This window comes from Ambystoma mexicanum, chromosome 10 (assembly GCF_040938575.1).
Source record: "Ambystoma mexicanum isolate Mex_15411 chromosome 10, UKY_AmexF1_1, whole genome shotgun sequence".
Taxonomy (NCBI): domain Eukaryota; kingdom Metazoa; phylum Chordata; class Amphibia; order Caudata; family Ambystomatidae; genus Ambystoma; species Ambystoma mexicanum.
In genome coordinates this window covers 1,241,505,645-1,241,526,846 of record NC_090932.1, presented here as the reverse complement: position 1 = coordinate 1,241,526,846, position 21,202 = coordinate 1,241,505,645, and the positions used below count along the sequence as shown (strand labels likewise).

General features: G+C 45.9%; 1 protein-coding gene across 1 annotated transcript in view; it reads right to left on the bottom strand.

Moving 5' to 3' along the window:
* MED13L (mediator complex subunit 13L) overlaps window positions 1-21,202 on the bottom strand; it is a 2,324,591-nt gene that overhangs the window by 1,566,291 nt on the left and 737,098 nt on the right. The window contains exon 3 of the mRNA XM_069619219.1: window positions 15,773-15,857. Within this exon, the coding sequence (XP_069475320.1) occupies window positions 15,773-15,857 (85 nt within the window). The remainder of the gene's footprint in view (window positions 1-15,772; window positions 15,858-21,202) is intronic.

Here is a 21,202-nt window from a genome sequence, read left to right as displayed (position 1 = left end):
GCGCTTTCAGGTGAGTAGCTACCCGGGAGGCTACTTCCAGTTCTGCTCTTCTATAGATGCGGCGGTCCATGGGTAAGCAGAAGGCGAGATGAGGATGTTCTGCAGGTAAGGCCTTCAATGCTTTTCTAACTCCTGTTTTTTTTTCTCAGGTGCCAATGGAAGGAAGACTCGGGACGGGCGTGGCAGAAGGAAAGCAAGAGCTGAGCTGACACGGTGAGCGTTACGCTGCAGAAGTGCAGAATAACGCGAAGCGTGTTCAGTTTGCTGGGTGCGGTTCAAATAGCCTTCCAAGTAGTCCCAGGAAAATAGTCCCCCTTAACCGTATCCTGTCTCCAGGTAAAGTAGTCCCAAGCCACACCCTGTACTGAATGGCTCAGCCTCTCTGAGCCAAGTATATGGCCCATGTATTTAGCACCTACCATAAGCCTGGCGCCAGGACTGAGTCCAGGTGAGCCTAGCTGGGGCCTGGGAAGTCCCCAAGGAAGCCAAAGTCTGGGATGGGCTCACCAGTTTCAGGGTTTTAGGAGCATGCACCATGACACATACATATCACTTCTCTCAGGAGTCTGGTCCTTGCTCAGGGTCATTCTGTTCTGGTGACGGGGGTCGCCACACGGGCAAGCTTCGGTTCAGTCGGGCCCAGGCTTTTCCCCCTGGGGTTTGGGTTATCCTCTCCCCAATTCCCGTCAAAGTGATTCTCCGCCCACCACCAGGCTTCTTGCAGCTCTGTGAAATGCAACGTGGTGCCATTGTGGTAAATCTTCAAGTGGGCCGGAAAGAGCAGCCCGTACTTCACATTTATAGAGTGAAGTTTCTTCTTCAGATGTTCAAAGGACTGTCGGGCTTTTTGCACCTCGCGTCTATAATCCGAGAAAAAGGCGATTGGAGCCATTATATGTGATCGTCCCCTTTGTGCGGGCCAACTGAAGAATAGCATCTCTGTCTCGGAAATGTAAAAGATAAGCAATGACTGTAGTAGGAGCGGCACCTGGGGTGGGTCGTCCAGGCAGAATTTGGAAAAAGATTTAGGTGCAAATAGGTCTGCCAACATTTGTTCCATATAGAGTTCCATGCTGGGCCCCTCTGTGTTCTCCAGAAGGCCCAAAACGTGGATGTCATTGCAACGTGATCTGCCTTAGTCGACCCGCGCCTCCAGGGTCTTCAGACGAGACTGTGCCCGCGAGAGTTGCTGCTGTACCCTGCCAAGATAGTCTTCCACTTCAGAAACTCAGCGCTCCACCTCACCGGTGCAGGAAGACGGCTTCTGGAGGTCATTGCGGAGGAAGGATAGTTCTGCTGTCAAGCCATCCATCTTTGTATCCACAGAGGTGCGGTATCCGGCAATGGCCGCCATTACATCCTTCAAGGATAGAGGTTCTGCCTCCTCGCAGGAGGCCACCTGCGATGTGGAATTCGCGGTTGCAATTGAGGTGGTCATTGCATATTGGTGTATGGTGCTCTGCATGATCGCCTTCAAAGCTCCATCTTTACCCATATTTGGACCAGTGATCGGTGGAGAGTTGGGGAAGGGGGGGGGGGGGTGGCTCAGTTTTCAACAAGTTTGTGTAGGGGCAATGAGAAGGATTCAAGGCATATTGAAAGTAACACCACAGATGGACCCAGTGCCTTGGGATCACAGGTGTCTTATTCTTGCCCCAGTGGGTGAGGTTGTGATCCAACCTGCAGCTCCTCACCTTTTCTTTGTGGTATGGCAGGATGTTCCAGTACAAGGGTTCAACACCACATTGAAGTTGTGTAAGCAGGTGCGCAGTACAGCGTTGATCACCACCAGGAGCTACCGGAACCCAGGCGTCTTGCAAGGGTAGTAGTCAAACCGCAGCCCCTCTGGTTCTCCACCATTCCCACACCACTACAGTACCCCCCGGAACAGCGCAGTCCACAATCAGTGGTGCGTTCCGTGCAGCTGTAACAGGCAAATGTATTCAGTCAGGTGCAGTACGGGGGTATCCACAGTCCCACTATGATATCCGGCCACCAGACAGGATTGACATGACCACCAACCCCCTGCCGATCAGTCTCTCTCTGCACTCCTCACTGACTTCCCTCTCACATTGTGTATTGGCATCACCTGCCCCAACTGCGTTCTGTGGTTCTTTTGCCCACCACTGCAGCGCCCAGTCTCCCGGTCTAAGGATGGGGTGTACTGCCGGCCGGGGGGTCTTATCGCCACGCTACTCCTTCTCCAGAGAATAGCCCAACAGATTCTGTTCAATGATGAAAGCCTCGTGGTCTTGTGGCCGCTCATACATCCGGTCCGCCCTTCAGCCTCTGTCGTTCAAATATAATGAGGCGCCGGCTCAATCTATCTGCAGCATCCAGTGCAGAGCGGGAGCACTGCGGCCCAGGAGATTATTTGGAGGGCGCGCAAGTAAGTCACTGCTGTTCCCCAGCACCACGTGAGGCGAGCTGTTTCTATCAGCACACACAAGAGGAGAAGGGTCTTAAGGTGGGTATCTGGCAGAAACACCACTTCCCGAGCAGCACAGATCCAGCACCGCTCACACGGAGGAAAAGGAGGATCAGCCACATTCTCACCTCCAGGGGATCAGCCATGCACCTCGGGCCGTGTGTATTCCGCAGCGGGTGATGCGCCAGCCAGCATCGCAGGTCTCTGGGATAGGTTCTGCCCCTTCAGGGCACCACAGCCACTCCAGTGGGGGGTGCAGGAGTTCCCGGGTCCTGCAGTGCACGCGGTGTTCAAGGACTGCCCAAGGACACCCAGGTCGCCTTTGGTCTGCGATTCGTCGCCGCCGCACCACAGCTGCTAGCCGCACCGGGCGACCCCTCCACGGTTCCTCCTACTGTTCCACACAGCCGGGGCAGTCCACAACCACCGTCTATCCACCAGACCACAGGAGGTATATATAGCTTCCTTCCCCCGTGGCACCGGGGCTTACGGCCCACTCCAGCTTGATAGAGCTTTGCAGATAATCGGTCTAGCACCATGCAGCGTCCCCCAGTCACAGCACATCTCTGGCGGCCATTTTCCTCTCCACCACGCACTAAGAGGTACCTCTCTTCTTGGCCAATATCTCTGCCAATATTCAGCGGATTGGGACCGCTCCTTCCGCTTTCGGTTGGTCTGGGGTTCCCCTAAATTAGTCACCCTTCGGGTGCAAGCTTAATTTGCTTTAACAGGATATTTCAACAGGATTCCGCAGCGGCCCCCAGAGCTACTGGAGACTCACGTCTTCATTGCTCGGCAGTTGGCTGCCACCCACCCCAAGAGAGGGAGTCTTGTTAAAAACAATTTGCTGAGAAATAAGAGTTTGTAAATACTGTTACGCTCACCTGGCTCCCACAGGGGCGTCGATCTGAACTGGACAGCTGCGGCCTCCACCAATGTGACGCGTAGTGCCGAGATGACGGACTGGACTGGCCCACCTAGCTTCGTTTGCTTGGCCCGTAGGAATATTCTTCTGATGGTTTGGAAAGATGAGCTCTCCATCCTGCATTGAGCGCAGGGGCGCGTTGATAACCAGTTGCTTCACTGGCTCGAATGAATTGGGGAGTTCCAGAACAATATTGACTCAGATTCCCGGCAAGACGCCGTAAGTATGTAGTTGGTAAGAGTTCAAATGTCTGACTTTCACTCTTGTCCAATTCCTTGCAGGTTGCAGCTTGACCCTGGCGAACAGTCCCTCGTGGCAACCGGTAATATTCAGGTAAGGATTTGTATTATCCAACACAGTTCGGTAAAATAATGTCAATATGTAACCTGTTGCTTTCTCCCTTATTCAGGCGCTGAGAGAAAATATGAAGTCTCTGGGAATAATGCCTCTGGCGGTAAAATCAGGTAAGTCTATTGTGGTGAAGAGGTTTCCCCTTGTTTGTCCCTTTGTTTCACCTTGCTGTCCTTTCGTTTCCCCTAGGGGCCAGGGTTCGGCGAAGATGCAGTGGAAGCTGCGCCAACCCGTGAAGAGGAATAGTACCCCCGGTGGTAAAATCAGGTAAGTCTATGGGGGTAACTAATATTGTCTCTGTCTATTCCTTTGGCTCACCTTGCTGTTCTCGTCTTCCCCTTAGGTGGCACAGTGCGGCGGGTGCATGCAGAAGGATGCGGTGGAATGTGAAGATGCTGCGAAGGCCGGTGAGTTCAGCGCGGCGCTGCTGCAGGCGAGGCGACGCACATAAAATAACTTCTTTCTTCCAGCTCGAAGGCGCGATGGATCGGGAATTCAGGTAAGGATCAAAGGTATTGCTCTTGTTCTAACCTTTTCTCCTCTCCCCTTTTTCTAGGAGCTCCGGACTCGAGGCGGTGCTGTGGCAGAAAACTGGATGCAGACTTGCAGGCACGGTGAGCGTTACGCTGCTGGATGCAGAATAACGCGGAGCGTGTGCTGCTCTTCGGACGTGGTTTAAATAGCCTCCAAAGTAGTCCCAGGTAAGTATTCCTCCCCAGCCCCACCCGAGTAAAAAATAGTCCCTTAGGTAAAGTAGTCCCTTCCAAGCCTCCTTTGGCTTGGAGCTCTTGCAGCATGGTCTGCATCAGGTAAGTTTTAATCTATGAGCCTGGCGCCTATGGCGCCAGGACTGACTCCTCATACGAGCCTGGCGCCATAGGACTGCACCCAAATAGCCCCTAGCAGGGGTTGTTGGGTTTGCTTAGTATAACTTGATGTCTGCTACCGGGGTTGCTGGACTTGGTCTGGGTCCCCGGGGGTAGGCATCATGACAAATATAGAATGCAGTCACAATCAGTAGTTAACTACATTCTGGCTAGCCAAGAGGTCAATCATGACCTCCATAAGTGAAGGTTAGAGTATGAGAAAAGGTTAAAAAAAGGCATATTTGGAAGTATGCAAGATTGATGTCGATCCTTTGTCTACAAAGTGAAAGATTGTGTCCTGTCGATGAGAGTCCTAACTATATGTGTGTCCGTATGATCTCTGATTATGTAAATAGTTCCCATTTTAATTCACTGTATTCAAATGTCTCTTGTGCAAATAGCCTGAAAACAGAGCAGATATAACATTTCAGGACTGGACTCGGATATCCTGCCAAAGATAAATGATCAGGAAAGCCAGACATGCACACTAAAGCCCTACTACTTTAGAACCTTCAGTTACTTTGTGAGAGGATGAAAAAGAACGATTAGAACAGGGTTCATCGAATATTAGTACCCGCTGCCAGGGTTTCAGGGGGATGTGTGGCAGCCTCCCAGCCAACCAGGAGGCTCAGAACGTGGGCATTGCCACGTGGTTAAAAACCCCTGCTCCGATTCCAAGATGGCGGTCGAGCCGGGCAGACGTGCGTGAGCGTAGCTCCGTCCCCCAGCTCGGGCTGCGATAATAAAGAAAATATAAGCTGGTATTGAGCCCATCAAGACTACTCCTCTATCCCTCCTTTCTCGGATAGAGAAAAGGGAGCGAAGAATCGCTCAACTGTGCACCTCGGAGGCAGTCGTGCCGAAGCCTCGGCCCCGGCACAGCCCTGCTTCCCTCCGACAAGGAACGGACGCCACGACCGTCAACAGAGCGAGGTGCTTCCAGCCTGGGACCAGCGTACACTCCGGAAGCAGCAGTGTAAGTCACGAAGGAAAGGTCCCGGACCTCTGCCGGGAAAAAACCCAGAGGAGAACGGCGATATCAGGCGCGGGACCCCACCCCGCAGAGACGCCGCCAAAGAGGACCAGGCGGGCTACGAGGCCACCGCAGTGCCGAAAAGAAGGGAAGCAGCCGAGAGATACGCCGCCCGAGAGAGGAGTTGGCCAGGAGGGAGAAAAGGCACCTCCGATCGACCAGGAAGAGAAGGTACCGGAGCGAGCTGTGGGATGTATTTACCCATGCATCCTAGCCCTACCTCAAAACTGTGCAGTACTGACATGGAAAACATCATGATGGCCAGAGCTTCCCAGAAAATGCACAGGGAAATGCATGAAGAATAGGCTGCCACTCATTTTTGCCGATGTTATGGGCACAGAAGGACACTGCCTAAAACCACCATTGGACTACCCGCACAGTAGTCTGAAACCATTGGGAATGGCAATGCTGATTGCCAAATGCAACCTAGAATTGTGGGGAGTTCATTTCTTAAATCCCAAAAATGGGTGCAGTACCAGTACTCACCACTATCCAAAAGCCGGCGTTTTAAAACCACTCTGTTTCCCTGAAGGCAAGTCAAAATGCCTATTTTCAAACATTGCAATATGTGCAAAATATTTACTGAACACCAGCAGACATTTGGCAGAATGGAGTTTTGTGTGCCTACAAAATCTGGGAAATGACGATCATAAGACAAGGTTTATAACAAGACTGGCTGCGCTGTGGATTTCAGCAGTTTAAGTTGCACTGGATTTAAAGACACTAAAATCTAAATGTTTAAATTGACTGAGTGACCTACTTTTGAGTGTCACATAGGTTGCAATTGTTTAAATGTCATAGTTTTGCACTTAGAATCAGCATTCTAGCTGCATGTGTAAAATTGCAAGTTAATTTAAAAAGCAACAAATAACATGACAGTAGCTGAAAGTCTGGCTTAAGGAACTTGATTCTGCCTGGCAACTACCCCCATCAGGAGTGAAATTTGAGTCACCACTGTGTTCCCAGGCCAACCTTCCTTTTGCTGCCCACACTAAGGATATGCCATCTATCTGATAATTGAATTATCTGTGCTCTGCAGGAGAGTGAACAAAGCCCTCTTCACTCAGGCAAAGGTTTTTATTACCGCAGTCGTAAAATGTAGCTTCCTCTTGGCAGGAGCTGGGAGGAGCACTGCCTGTGAGAGCAAGCTGGCTTGGCAGAAACTGGAAAGACTGGTTTCTATACCATGTGACCTGGGAAACCACACCCCTTTGGAGCCAGAACATAACTTTAAAAAGATGAATAACTCATAGAGCGGACATGTGAAAATTTTATAAATGATACCATAATTCTTGTGATTTTTCTGCCCACATTTTAAGAGGTTTTTCGACCCGATGGCATGTTCAGGGGGGTTTTAGCGGAAAAATGGATATTACTCTAACTGTATGCATGTTAAAAATCTGAAACTTCATCAGTTAATGTCCGTATTCCCTGCACACATGTATGTAAAGTTGGGTCCATGTCAGAAATTGCAAAATCAGTTAAAAAGTGAAATATGTGCCAGTTCTGAATGCAAGCTCCCAGGAAGAGCAGAGTTTGAACAGGGGATACCTCCTGTAATGCATGATGGGTGCATATGATTTTAAAACAATATGTACCTCTGCAAATATGTATTTGTTTCAAATCTAGATTTGTGTGTAAGTTGACAGGAGGAGTGGACTTTCTGCAGGCTGTAAAATGACATCACTCTGACTCACAGTTCATTCCCCAATCAAATGATAAATGGAAGTTTGACCAATTAGAAGCTGAGAGAGAGGTAGGGTCAGTGATGCTAGAACACACCCACATTCTAAACACATAAAAGCAGACAGACAGGACAGATAGGGACTTTCCAAATCCATCTGCAGCGGGACGCTCTGCCGGAAAAATCCATACTTACCTCCATCAACCTCCAGAAAGCCAAACTAGAGACTTCAATCTATCCAGAACTAAGAGACCAGACCAGAGAGAAAGCAGTGCTGTACTAAGAGACAAGACCAGAGAGAAAGCAGTGCTGTACTAAGAGACCAGACCAGAGAGACCCAGACCAGCAGAGAGAGTGACCAGAGCCCAGTCTAAAACCCTGACCAGATCCGTGATGAGGCCCATTTAATTCAAGAATATAGTGTGAGTACCCAGCAGAACTGTGTAGAACCAATCTCTTAGTTTAAATTCATCTAATTCAATCTATTTAACCTAAGTAGAACTGCCTCCTAGCTGTCACCTGTCATTTCTAGTTGCAAGCTGCACTTGTCATTTTGAGCTTTTGAAATTTGCAAACCCAAAAACGACCTTTATTAAATCGCTCATATCTCCGCGACCGTTTGGGCTAGAGACTTGCAGTAACTTTCCTCTGATAGCTTAGAATTGTAGCTTTGAATCGTACCAAGAACCGCATTCCTACCCCTTATAGTTTTACCGCAATCGCGGAACACGCATCCGCGAATTTTACCGCGATTTGCAATTTCTTCACATGTAAAAACTGCTGCTGCTTGCCTTCCATTTGCCAGAAATTCGTTTTAACCTGCTAACTATCCCTGCATCATTGCTAGTGTGAGCCTGGACTAATATTAACTAGATACCACTCACCCTGAACCTCTGAAAGGGAATTAAAAAGCATTTCCAGCATATTTCTCATCCATTGCTAGCACATATCAAAGCATTTGGGCCTGTGTTTTCAAAACTCCTATCTGTTTTCTGTAAGCTTGCTGGGATTGAACTGAATCACATTTGATTGCATTTCTGAGAACTGTGTGTTTCCTTCCATTTCCTTGCCTTGCATCAAGGGGGGGGGGGAGGGAATTGCCAGAGAAAAGTGATTACATTCTCTTGTTGAAATCATATTGAGTATTTCTATACTGCATTTCATTCATTCAACCTTGCATCCATTTGAACTCTATAAAGCATTTTCTATCACATTATTCTTCTTTTGTTCCTATTTACCAGTGTGCTATCTCATCCATTTCATGTCAACTCCTTAGTAATTATAAAGAAGTGTGCTAGTGCCAGATTCTCTGTTGTCAATCTGTATCATATCAGATTAAGTGTGATATTCAATTATTAATTTATTATAAAGTGTCATATATATATCTATTGTTTAAATTATCAAATAAACCTTTTAAACTTGCAAAACAGAACTACTTCTTGGCTCAGTGGGGTCAGGGGGATTCCAAGAGAGGGGTGTTATATAGGGGTAGTCATCCAGAACGCATGAACTGGACCTAAAGATAAATCAATAAGGGTTTTCATTCAGTATTATAGACTAGGCGTTGACTTAGCTGTAGTGTTGAATTGAATCCCCTTACAGAGCAGCAGAGATCAGCAGGAGGAGCCCGGCCGATCCAGAGGCAGGCGATCGTGCCCAGCTGAACCCGGAGGCCGAACGGGGACTCGAAAAGCAGGTACGAGGTGTGGCGGAGATCCAGGGACAAGCGGGGAGGGTGCCCCTGCCACCCCTCTCCCCCCCCCCCCAAGCACGGACTGTACACAGCCCCAGAATGCGGAATAGGGGGCTCCAGAGCGAGGAGAAAGTGGAGGGTAGCCTAGACCCCCACCACAGACACACAAGGGGACGTAAGAGTCTGCAGCACTCGCCCACACAAACAAATAGAGGCTCAGGACCCCCCCTCCCCACGAGGTGGGTCCGAAACAGCACAGTCACCCAGGGAAAACACCAGGCCAATAACGCACAACGGACCCGGGGGGACCGCAAAGGCTCCCAGAGGCTCAGACCCCCAGACACACAAAGACGCCCAACCCCGAGTGCCAGCGCAGGGGCAAGAAATCCAACAGGCGCAAGGAAACAGGACATACCTCACCCCAACCCTCAAAAAGTGGCGGGGCACAAGATATTGCAAAGGGGCAAACAAACCCTCACAACGACACCAGGGCCTGGTAGGCCCAAAGAGTGAATCTCACTGAGAAAGTGCTCCGGGCAAAGAAAATACACACATGTCCAAAGCCAGGACGAGGCAGGGGTCACAGGCTTCAACTAAAAATAAAGGAGGGTCCAAAGAGACAAGATCTGACCCACATCTGGGGAATAGGAAACGCAGGAATAAAGCAATCAAACAGAGCTCAGAGAGAGACCCTATTGAGCGAAACGAAAATTCGGATATGGCGGCCTCACAAGATGACATGAAAATGTGGTTTAAGGAGTTTCAAGACCAATTCATCGCCTCAACAGTCACAATTTGACAATATGAAGGGGGAATTGAAACCGGCAGTACAGGATCTAAAAAAAGACATTGAATCCCTAGATGAGAGGAAGGACAATTTAGAAAAGACGGTCCAGAACATGGACGAAGAGGCGACCCTGAAAGCCGAGGCACAAGACCGCCTTGCACGTCTGGGACTGGAACTCAAAACACAATGCGTAGACTTGGAAAACAGATCTAGGGGATCGAACATACGCATCAAAAATATGCCGGAAGCCGTAGAGGACAAAGATCTCCGTACAGCAGTACAACAAGTGTTCCAAAATATATTGAAAGACGACTCCAGGGAAAACATCCACATTGACAGAATACACAGGGTAGGCCGTCGGCGAGCAGGGGACCCCGGGTCCCGCCCCAGAGACGTCTTAGTGGCCATGACAAGTTATGTACAAAAGGAACGAATATTGAGAGAGGCCAGGACACTGGAACAAATAAGAATGAACGGCAAAGACATTTTACTATTCCAGGACTTAGCACATTCCACGCTCAGTAAGAGAAGAGAAATGAGTCAGTTGACCAAAATCTTATCTGAAAAACAAATTCGATACAAATGAACATTTCCCTTTGGCCTTCTATTCTCATGGGAAGAAAGACAACATCAAATCACAACATGCGAAGAGGGCCTAAGGATCATGGGATGCCAGGAACACGAGCCAGACCCTACAAAAATAAGGGAACCCCCAAGACAGCCGAGGGGGTGGCAAACGGTGAAAAGAAGAACGAGACTCCAATCACGCAACCTAGACTAAAATTAATGTCCCAGAAAAAGAACTCCAAGGCAGGCCAGGAGGGAGAAACTACAGGACCACTAGCACTTCAATAAGGGCAAGTGCCGAAAACCTAGCGCGGCAGAGCCACGGGACCATCGTGGAAACGCGCCACAAGCAGGGTATAGGAACCCCTGCGAACTTTCACACTGAGATATTAGAGGGTATGGAGCAAAGGCGCAAAGACGGAGCAACCATAGGGCCCAGGGCCCTCCTCAGGGACAATGTTGGGGGGAATGGAAGAGAGGGGGTTGGGGAGGGGTTCATGGGAAAGTTTGGGAGGGAATAGACTCAATCACCGACTCGAACGCACACCTTTGCGATCAACTGGATGGTCCCTGCAAGGAACCTCAAAAACACAAGAAAGAATGGGGCTGAAAATCTTAACTTTTAACATCAGAGGGCTGAACACGCCCGTGAAGAGGAAAAAAATGGAACACTTCTTACACAGAGAAAAGTTTGATATAATAATGCTCCAAGAAACTCATACAGAAGAAGAGGAAGAATCTACTCGGGATAAGAGGATGCAAACAGATTATTCAATCCAACGATGAAGGGAAAAAAAAAAAAAGTGTACTCATTGCTTTTGCCAACCACCTGCAGGTCCAAATCAAGGAATCTCTAGCAGACAAAAATGGCTGCTACGTCTTTGCGAAGATCCAGATAGACCATTGCAAAGTGACTATTGCAACCCTATATGCCCCTAATACGGGCCAGGAAGGATTCAAAGCAACTGTTAACAAACTTGAAAACTTCGCGGAAGGAGAGGTGATCCCGACAGGAGACTTCAACATAGCGTGGAACCTATCAGAAGATCGCTCGAAACCAAAAACATCCCAACAGGGGGCCCCGTCACCAGCGCTCAGGCAGGCGATGCAAAACCTGGCACTAGAAGACGTGTGGAGAAGACTCAGAGGATCCATCGACGGATATACTTATCACTCACACGTACACGATACAAGCTCTAGGATAGACTACATATGGGCTTAAGAAGCCTTACTTGGAGAAATTCAGGATATCGAAAAAGGCACCATATCACCACTTTGGATCACCCTCCCCAAACTGCGAAACCATTCAGGGTTATGGCGATGGACCCTAGAGAAAATTGGAAGAAATAAGGGAAGAAATGACCAAGAATACCTCCAGGAAATTGAAGAGAGCATACCGACACATTCAGAGTCAGATAGACCTGATAAGGACCTAAAGAGCCGAAATGCACTTACTGCATACAAAACACTGGTATGCGATGAAATCAAATAAAGCGGACAAGCTACTAGCACGACAACTAAAAGTCAGACGCCAAGACCAAGCAGTGAAAATCCTGAAAGATGGACAAGGAGAAAAGAAAACACAAACGATGGACATAAAGGAAGTGTTCCGAGAATTCTACCAGAACCTGTACACGTCATAGCGGCCGGGCAAAGAGGCACAAATGGCATTTCGGACAGGGGTAACGCTCCCAAAAGTAACTCCATCAGAAAAAGCGGCCCTCGACCAACCAATCACGACTGAGGAGGTAGGGAAGGCAATAAGGGACCTCCCCAAGAATAAAGCCCCGGGGCCAGATGGCTTTACTGCCGCATTTTATAAAACATATGTGGACATATTAACTCCCCATCTAACCACTCTATTCAACACTTTCAAGACAACGCGCAACATTGCCGCATCAATGAATTACGTAAAAATACTAGTCTTCCACAAGAAAGGGAAAGACCCTGAAAAACCGGGCTCATATCGCCCAATCGCCCTAATCAATGTCGATGCCAAACTCTATACAAAAGTCCTGGCCAACAGATTGGCTCCCCTGCTCCCCAAACTAATCCACCAAGAACAATCAGGCTTCCTCCCCAAAAGGAAAACCCACAACAACATAAGACAAATAATTCACCTCATAGAGAAGACTGGAATCATGGAAATCCCCTCGGCAATAATAGCGTTGGATGCGGAAAAAGCATTCGACCGGGTAGAATGGTCAATGCCATTTGCTACATTACGGAAAATGGGCATGGGACAGGACTTTATCGACATGATCCGGGCCAATTATAACTCTCCGATGGCCAGAATCGCAGTCAACGGAGAACTCTCAGACCCAATCAAAATTAGCAGGGGAACGAAACAGGGATGCCCCCTATAACCCCTACTCTATGCGATCATCCTAGAACCCTTCCTAGCAAAGATTAGAGCGGCCCCGGATACTAGGGGCATAGAAATGGGAGGGCACACGCATAAGACGGCGGCATATGCAGATGACATGTTGACCTTAGCAGATCCAAGCAAAACGCTCCCCCTCCTCATCCAGCAAATAGACTACTACGGATCGATCTCGGGGTTGAAGATAAATAAGCAGAAATCATCAGTAATGGCCCTGGCGGGAGACAAAGAAGAAATATACAAGACAACTAAAGACCTCCAACTACAAAAGGCAGAAGGAGGAGTGAAATATCTGGGAGTTACCTTAACACCACACATTCAGAACCTCTACAAAAAGGAAACTACCCCAAACTCTTGGAAGACATAAAAAGCGATTTATTCAGATGGAACCCACTGTTAATCTCATGGTGGGGCAGAATAACTCATTAAGATGACGATATTAACCAGATTGTTCTACTATTTCCAGGCTCTCCCCATCCGTGTCCCCCTAGCATTTTTTAAAACCCTCTCCAAAATCATCACGAAATACATATGGCAAAACAAAACTCTGAGATTGTCACAACAGGCGCTCACTGCACATAAAGTAGACGGAGGAATGGCGCTCCCCCACTTGAAGTACTACGAGGCGGCACAACTGTGGGTCTTACACGAATGGATCACGGATAACTCAGAAAAATGGAGGAAACCCGAACACAGACACCATAACATCAAACTTAGCGAAGTCATGAGCTCCACCATGGAAATATTGAACAGAGCAACAAAAAAGGGAACCCCAACGATAGATCCCGCCCCCTTCATACCACTCTTCGACAACCCAGACTCCCCCTCTCCCCCGGTCAGGAAAAAGGATCCTTTAAAAAATGGCACACTGCACAAAAGTGGGAGATATGATTGAGGGACATCAGATCAGATCCTTCCAAGAATGCCAGGAACTGCTGGGCCTTACGGAAAGGGACAGATACCAGTATGAGCAACTCCACTACTGGCTCACAACACCAAGAATACACCAAGAATAACAAAAGCATGGACTAGAGACCTCACCGCATTTGAGACCTATATTATGACCCAAACGGGGGAACAAAATTCTTATCCACTCTTTACAAATTCATTAACGCCCAAGAAGACAACGTCACCTGGCAGTACATGAAAAAGTGGAAAGTAACCCTAGGGAAACAAATCACGAGGGACCAATGGTCATACCTTTGGCAAATCATCCCGAAATGGACACGGGCAGTACAAACGAGGGAAGCCTGGACAAAAATGATGATTCAATGGCATTATACGCCAGAGAGAATCCACAAAATGTTCCCAACAACGCAAGGGAAATGCTGGAGGGGATGCGACTCACTGGGAACTTGGAGACACATCTGGTGGGACTGCATAGAAATGCAAAAATGTTGGGAGTAAGTGAAAGCACAAATGCAGGCAATCTTTGATGGCGCGGCCAACCCAGGAGAAGAAATTTGGATGTGCGGCATGTGGGCCCCTCCCCCGAGATAAGTCCTTTACAAAGACACAAAAACAGAACTTCATGGGCTTCCTTATAGCAGTGTGGTTAGCCATAGTGCAAAAATGGAAACAAAAAGCCCCTCCAACCACTCAAGAATGGCTACGAAGGATTTGGACATACGTAGCTATGGAGAGGATCACGTATAACCTTCAAGGAGACAGACAGAAGTTCACCACGGATTGGGGAGAAGCCATTGAATTCCTGCAAAGCGATTACATACAGCAATGGTGCCCCCACAACATCTGCACACTTGATATGTTCACAGCCTAAGCTAAAAACATCTAAGGGTCACAAAGACAGTGCAAAGACGTTGAAACCGGTTAGGAGGGGGTTGGGGTGGGGGGGGTTTGAGGGACACTGTTGAGTCCCGAAGTTCATGTTTGAAGAAATGCCAATAAAAATCATTTGAAAGAAAAAAAAAAACCTGCCCCGAGCCTCCTCGAAGCTTGGGTTCTGCCATCTTCCCTCACCGGGAATCAGGTAAGTGCATCCGCTACACTGCCATCGGCTCCTTCCGCCACCACAAATTTCCACATGCCCAACCCAGTCCCACCGCTCCCCACTAACCTTCCGCTCGTCTGTCCCTCACCAGCAACAGGAACATTTGGTGTTCCCAATACATCTCCATCCCAGAAATGGCCACTATGGAAAGGGAGAAGGGACTACATGTAGTTCCCTTCTCCATACCAGCCACGCTGTTCAGCAGTTTTTTCTCAAGTTTAGAAACAGCAAACATGTTGCTCATCAAATTGTGAAAATAACACTTTGTACCCAGTACAACTTTCCAGTGTACTAATAGCAATATAATACTCGCAGGGGGGGTGGGGGTGCTGTACCAGTCAAGTAATGCCCTGAGGCTAATATTAAAGCCCTCACTTCGTCCAGGCTTCCAACTTAAGCCCCCTTGCTCGGGTTATATTGCTTAAGTCAGGAACCCTTCTGTGTACCATTTTTGAGTTCAGACATAAGAAAAAGTGGGAGGAGAGCTGCATTTGAAATGGGAGTCAGAAATAAGCCATTAGGGTAACCATTTACAGCCCATTCTTTTCATAATATCTGGTGGATGTGCCAAAGCTTCTTAATAACAGGTATTGCTGGCATCAAGAGGTGGGTTATCACCGAGTTTATTTTTTCCTTTCGATTTCAAATAAAAATTCAATATTGCAGATCAGTACCTGGCGAGGGGTGTGTGGCAGCCTCCACCAATCAGGAGGCTCATAACTGGGACTTTACCACATGCTAAAAACCCTGCTCCAAGCCTCCTCAGAGCTGGATCAGAATACTGGGTTTGTGGCCAGCAGCTTGCAGTGATTAAATAGTCTGTTCTCCAAATATCTGAACTTCCTCCCTCGCTGTTCTGTAATTTGTATATTGAACCATAATTAGTACTACTTTTCAAACGGGCATGCATCCCAAGAACGCAGCACATTAAGTCAACTCATTCCAAAAACAGCTGCTTGTAATTCCATACACCAATCAGAGTGCATTAACGAATATTTTGGGCATAAAAGGAATTCAATTATATGATTTTAACAGAACTTTTACCTTTCTAGTAAGTTATGGATCGCCTTGAAAAGCAGAGTCCGGCACTCGTACGAAAGCCCATTCTCCCATAATCCTTCCTCCACCACTGAAAGAAAAAATAAACTGTAAGTACAAACATTAAAAACAACAACCTGAAAATATATGCGTTGATGTTCGGTACGTTATAACACAAACGCACTGCCACATTATTTACTTAAACATACCTCTCAACAGTCCATGTTTAGAAGGAACAACCCAATTTGAAAACTTATTATTGGAACATATTGTGCACTGTTCCGCTTGCACCTCTGAAAATGCTTTGGGCAGACTGGACTTATAAGCAAAAACATCACACTTTGTCATCCTATTGTGAGTTGGTCATAATCCAACACCCTCGCCCCATCAATTAACTCCTCTAAAATGTTCCCAACATTCTTAATCCCCATCTTAGTCAAAAAAGAACTAAATCGGGGCATCTGCAACCAGCGGCTCTCCAGAGGTTTTGGACAATGATTCCCATGATCCCTCAACACAGACTGTCAGATAGGGCAGATGGAATTTTAGTGCAAAACCTTGAAAGCCAAGATTTGTTTGCAGACCCCTGCAAGCCACCTATTTTGGACAACTGTTAGCTTTAGAAGTTGTAACTTCCTGTATGGCATCAAGATTGATGTCATATGACCCTGCCTTCTTGTGGTGAAAAGAAACCGGAGTACAGTAGTCACTGGGATGAGGATGAATTCCATAGTCCCCTTTCCCTCCTCCATACTGATGGGGAGTCTGTATCACTGGAGCCTTTTGCATAGCAAAATTAACTTCCCTTTAAAGTTGAAGCATGCAAGGACGCACCTGGGCATGCTCGCTCACACAGACTCCTCCTACTGACCTAGCCAGTCAGTCGTTTGTCTGGTCGTCAGCTACTAACCGATTTATATGGGAGGTGGACGGCCTCCAGATAAGCATGGTACCAGGTTTTTCTACGCATAAAATCTTGTAATTACGGCAGCTTTATTATTTTCCTGCGCATCATTTACGCACCAGTTTACAGCAGAGCAAAGGTCGGGTTACTTGACAGAAACCAGAACGCTTTTTATTTGCATCTACATGGATGTAATTGCAGACCATGGAGAAAAGCCTATGAATCAGAATTGTTCTCTAAAGTCTTTCAGAAAGAAACCGCGAACATTGATATAAGGAATCGTTTTTGTTCCGCTTCTACTGTGTTTTGTGTCTAGATGGCTCATGGAGAAGGTTTTCAACTAATGTTATAAATTGTTTGAAACCAGACCTCTTTGCTGAACAACTGTTTCTAATAGGTCCTATTATTTTTTAAGTTGCGTCATGTTTTGGTTGCCTGTTGCATAGTTTGTTACACTCTTGCAGAGGCAAATAATGTGTACTTTTATAATTTAATATATAGTCTACAATATACACTGTGTAAGATGATGAGACTGCAAGGTCTAGTTTACACCCATTCAACCTGAACCAGCAGTCAATGGGCCAAATTACTATAAATGGTCAGTGGGAGCAGAGTCCTTGCTCAAGTATGAGTGATTGCGATTACACCAATCACAGGGGTCAGAGCCTCATTCGAATCTTCAAGACTACAATGACATCCAAAACCTTACTCTCAAGGAAGTGCAAGCACTGTTCAAAAACAAAAATGAAAGTTACATTTGCAATTGAAAAAGAAACTCTGCAAACCTGCTCCTGTAGGGATAATACATATATATATTTAACTTGTTCATGCAGCACTTCATGCATTGTGTGTCAAATTTCTAGGCACTGCGATTATTATACATCAGTTGATAGTCAGTTTACTGACCTCTGAAGCATGTTAGCCGGTAAGATAGCTTAGTTGATTGAGCACTCGGTGCTGCAATCTGTGCATTATTTACAGGCCGCAGGTTCAATCCCCGCCAAGGCCAACTAAGCCTTGCAACCTTCCAAGGTCGATAAATGAGTACTAAATTAGGTTGGGCGATAATTGTATGTTAATATGTCCCATGTAAAGCGCTTTGGCAAAAGAGCTGTATAACAAATCATTCACTCTGCCAGCTAGAATTTGACGATGAGATTAGATATCGATTTTAGCATCGAGTACTTAGCTTTGCACTGATGTAACCAGTGCTCCATTAAGATTTTGAGGCGGGAGTATTTTACTCCCCATTTTAAAACTGACGGTAAATGTGATTGAGAATAGAAATTAGTCTTGTATTTGTTTTATTTGTATAGTGCGGCCTGGCCCGTGGGCTTATCAAGGTTACATGAGGTGCATCAAATGCAAGTATTACAACATATGGCAATTACAAGTCTTGTCCTTTACAAGAGAGTAAAATGAGTTAGCACTGTATGGAAACCATTACCATGGATCAGCTTTCAGCGTGGTTACAGAAAAGATGGTTTCTCTAAATTAATAAAGCACATGGTGAAGTGCACAAACACCCTCTCACAAATGGAACAGATGAGCACTAACACTGAGTTTCCCCTGCATATAAAGAAAGGGTCCGACAGCAGTATACGTTTTTGAACACTTTGCAAACACCAAGCCGGCCAGCTAGAGTAGGAACCGTGCAGGATTCCCCCACACAGACAGAAAAGGCAAATCAGGGCAATCCCAATACAAGCTTTAATCATGTGGAACAGGTGGAGATCAATGTGAAAAGTAAAGCAAGGGTAGACAATTCCAACACAGAGAACCGATCAGAAATGTGTTTTCCACAGTAAAAGCTCCTCATATAAAACAGGTGTAACATAACCTTCAGTAGTGCACACTAGGAAAGGTACAGTAGATCATGCTTTCCTCACATAGAACAGGAACGTTGCGAGTCTCAACAATGCAATACTACCACACTCTGAACAGATAAATTGTGGGTCACAACAATATAAGTTCCACTTGCATAGAGGAAAAAGTGCATGGGATGGAGAAGTGTAGGTAACCATACCCTTCAAAGGCAAATTGAGGACCTCACCACATCAGTGCAAGCTACACTCACATAACAGGACAAGCATAGGTCTCAGCAGTTTAAATTACTGTCACAAAGAACATGCCAAGCATGTGCCTTACCGATAGAGCTGTGGGAGAACATAGAACAACAACGGTTAACTGCCTCAGCAGTGTAAGATCCTCAAAGATAGAACTAATATAACATGGATAGTGACTAGTCAAACCATGCAGGCTAACTTGGATCAGAAAAGCTTTTCATAGTAGGAATTCAGTAAACCTAATAAGGAATTCAGCCTCAGAAACACAAACTATTTCTTTACCAATTCTATACTAATTCCCAGCCACTCTGCAGCTGGTTCACTTCCTAAAACATGTTGCAGAAGGGGATTTTCATATACTACAGAGCAATAGGATACTCAATACGCTGTTCATTATTTATCCAAGGTCTGACCATTTAATATCTTTTGCATAGATTTTCATTTTTAGACAAAAACATAACCAATTATAAAGTAATGCAAATATGAATTGTGTGTATGGAAGTTCGAAAGCAGAGTTGCCTTTTGATGTTTAATGAATTCCTCTTTTCCTGGAACCAGTACTAGTTAATGGTATACCCATGTTATGATACAACCAGGCATCCAGGTAAGCAGCATACCAGGCCTTTTTATGCATTAATATCTTGTAAATATGACCCCTTTATTCTTTTCCTGTGTACCATTTACTCACTGGTTTACAGCAGAGGGCAGTGCAAAGAGCAAGTTGCTTGACAGAAACCAGAATGCTTCTTACATGGACGTAATTGCAGACCATGGAGAAAAGCCTCTGAAACCGACACCATCCGTTGATGTGGTCTCAATATTCACAGGTATCCCTCATAAGTGAATTGAAGCCTGTAAATATTTTTTTTTTTTTTAAACAGTAGTTCTGTAAGTTACAAACAAGAGAATGAAATGCTATTGAAGATGTTATGATTCTGTTTGGAACAGAATGACTGTTTGAAGGGAAGCACTATATAAAAAAAAGAAAAAAAAAGGTGCTGCCATGGGCTCCTGCACAGCTCCAACATATGCCAATCTATACATGGGTTGGGGGAGGCAACAGTAACATGGTCACAGTTACTCAACATGTTTTTTGATTACACTATTGTTTAGCATCGTTTTATTGATTATATGTTTATAAATTTGGAATGATCCAATGGACACGCTAATGGCATATATGATGTAATGCTGAACAATGTATTTGGAAATATGAATTTGAAGTGGACTATAACCTTTGGTACTGACTGAATTTTATTTTTAGATAGTGTCTTTGAAGTGACAAATAACCAATTGGTAAGCTAGTTATACCGGAAGCCTACTAATTCAAATTCAGTGTTACATGCCAGGAGTAGTCATTAATTAAAAGTATTACTTTTGGAGAATTTAAGAGACAAAAGCAATTTTTCTAGAGAGGAAGATGTTATTGAGGCCAAAACGATTGGAGATTCTCTGCTAGAGGATATTTGCTTAAAGAAATTTACAATGACAATCAGAAGGCTAGAACAAGGAATAGAGTTGATCCATTAAAGAGAAAATCGAAGAGAATGAAAAATCTAATACTATTCGATATCAAGTATAATCCACAAGCTAAGGCAAACCTTCTGGGCAAACATTGAACTATCCTTAAAAGTGATGAAGATCGTTGTGGAGTAATAAGTGTTTATCGACAGATCACATTTGAAGGCACCAGCATTAAAACAAATGATATTCCATTGTTTTTTTACCAGATGGTAGAGCCTACCTAGCCTCAGTAAGCAAGAAGCTTTATTACCAGTGAGCCTCGAGTTACTATTGAAACTTGCCAGACGAAGCTCCGAGTAAAGGGCGGAATGCGTGACACGATGTAGAATTGAGGCTTCTAGGGGTTGCTCCCATTGCCATTTTTGAATCCTGGAAAATGTGGAATGTTAAGCAATAAAGCATTGCACTTTAAGGTAGTGAGTGCCCGGGCATTATTTTGCTGCCTTACCTATGCTGTCTATTGGAAGCACAGGATCAATGGTGGCATGTTTGATAGATATATATTTATATAGATATATAAAATAGTAATTGAGGAATCCTTTACCAGCTAGGCCACTTGTTTCCCTTACAGCCCAACTGCCAATCAGTGGCCTAGCTGGTAAAGGATTCCTCAGAAGATGTTGCAATTATTATCAAGGGTTTAACTAGTTCTAGGGACATATCTTTGTATTTTAAAAAGGCACAGGGTAGGCTTCACCCACTCAACTATGCCCATAGTCTCTGCTTTCAAAATCCCTCTCAGAAAACCTGGTTACATCTTGAGCAAGATTTCTGCATCAAGCATTCTCTGGAAGAAAAGCCTTCTTAAGGGGAATGACTAGCTACAACTACTTTAGAATCCCACTCTGCACTTTTCCTGTCAGAGAAACGCCTTCCCCGGCAGGTATTTCAAAAAGCTCTCTATTGTCTGTGTTTGGGGCTTAAATAGCTGCTAAATTGCACCCA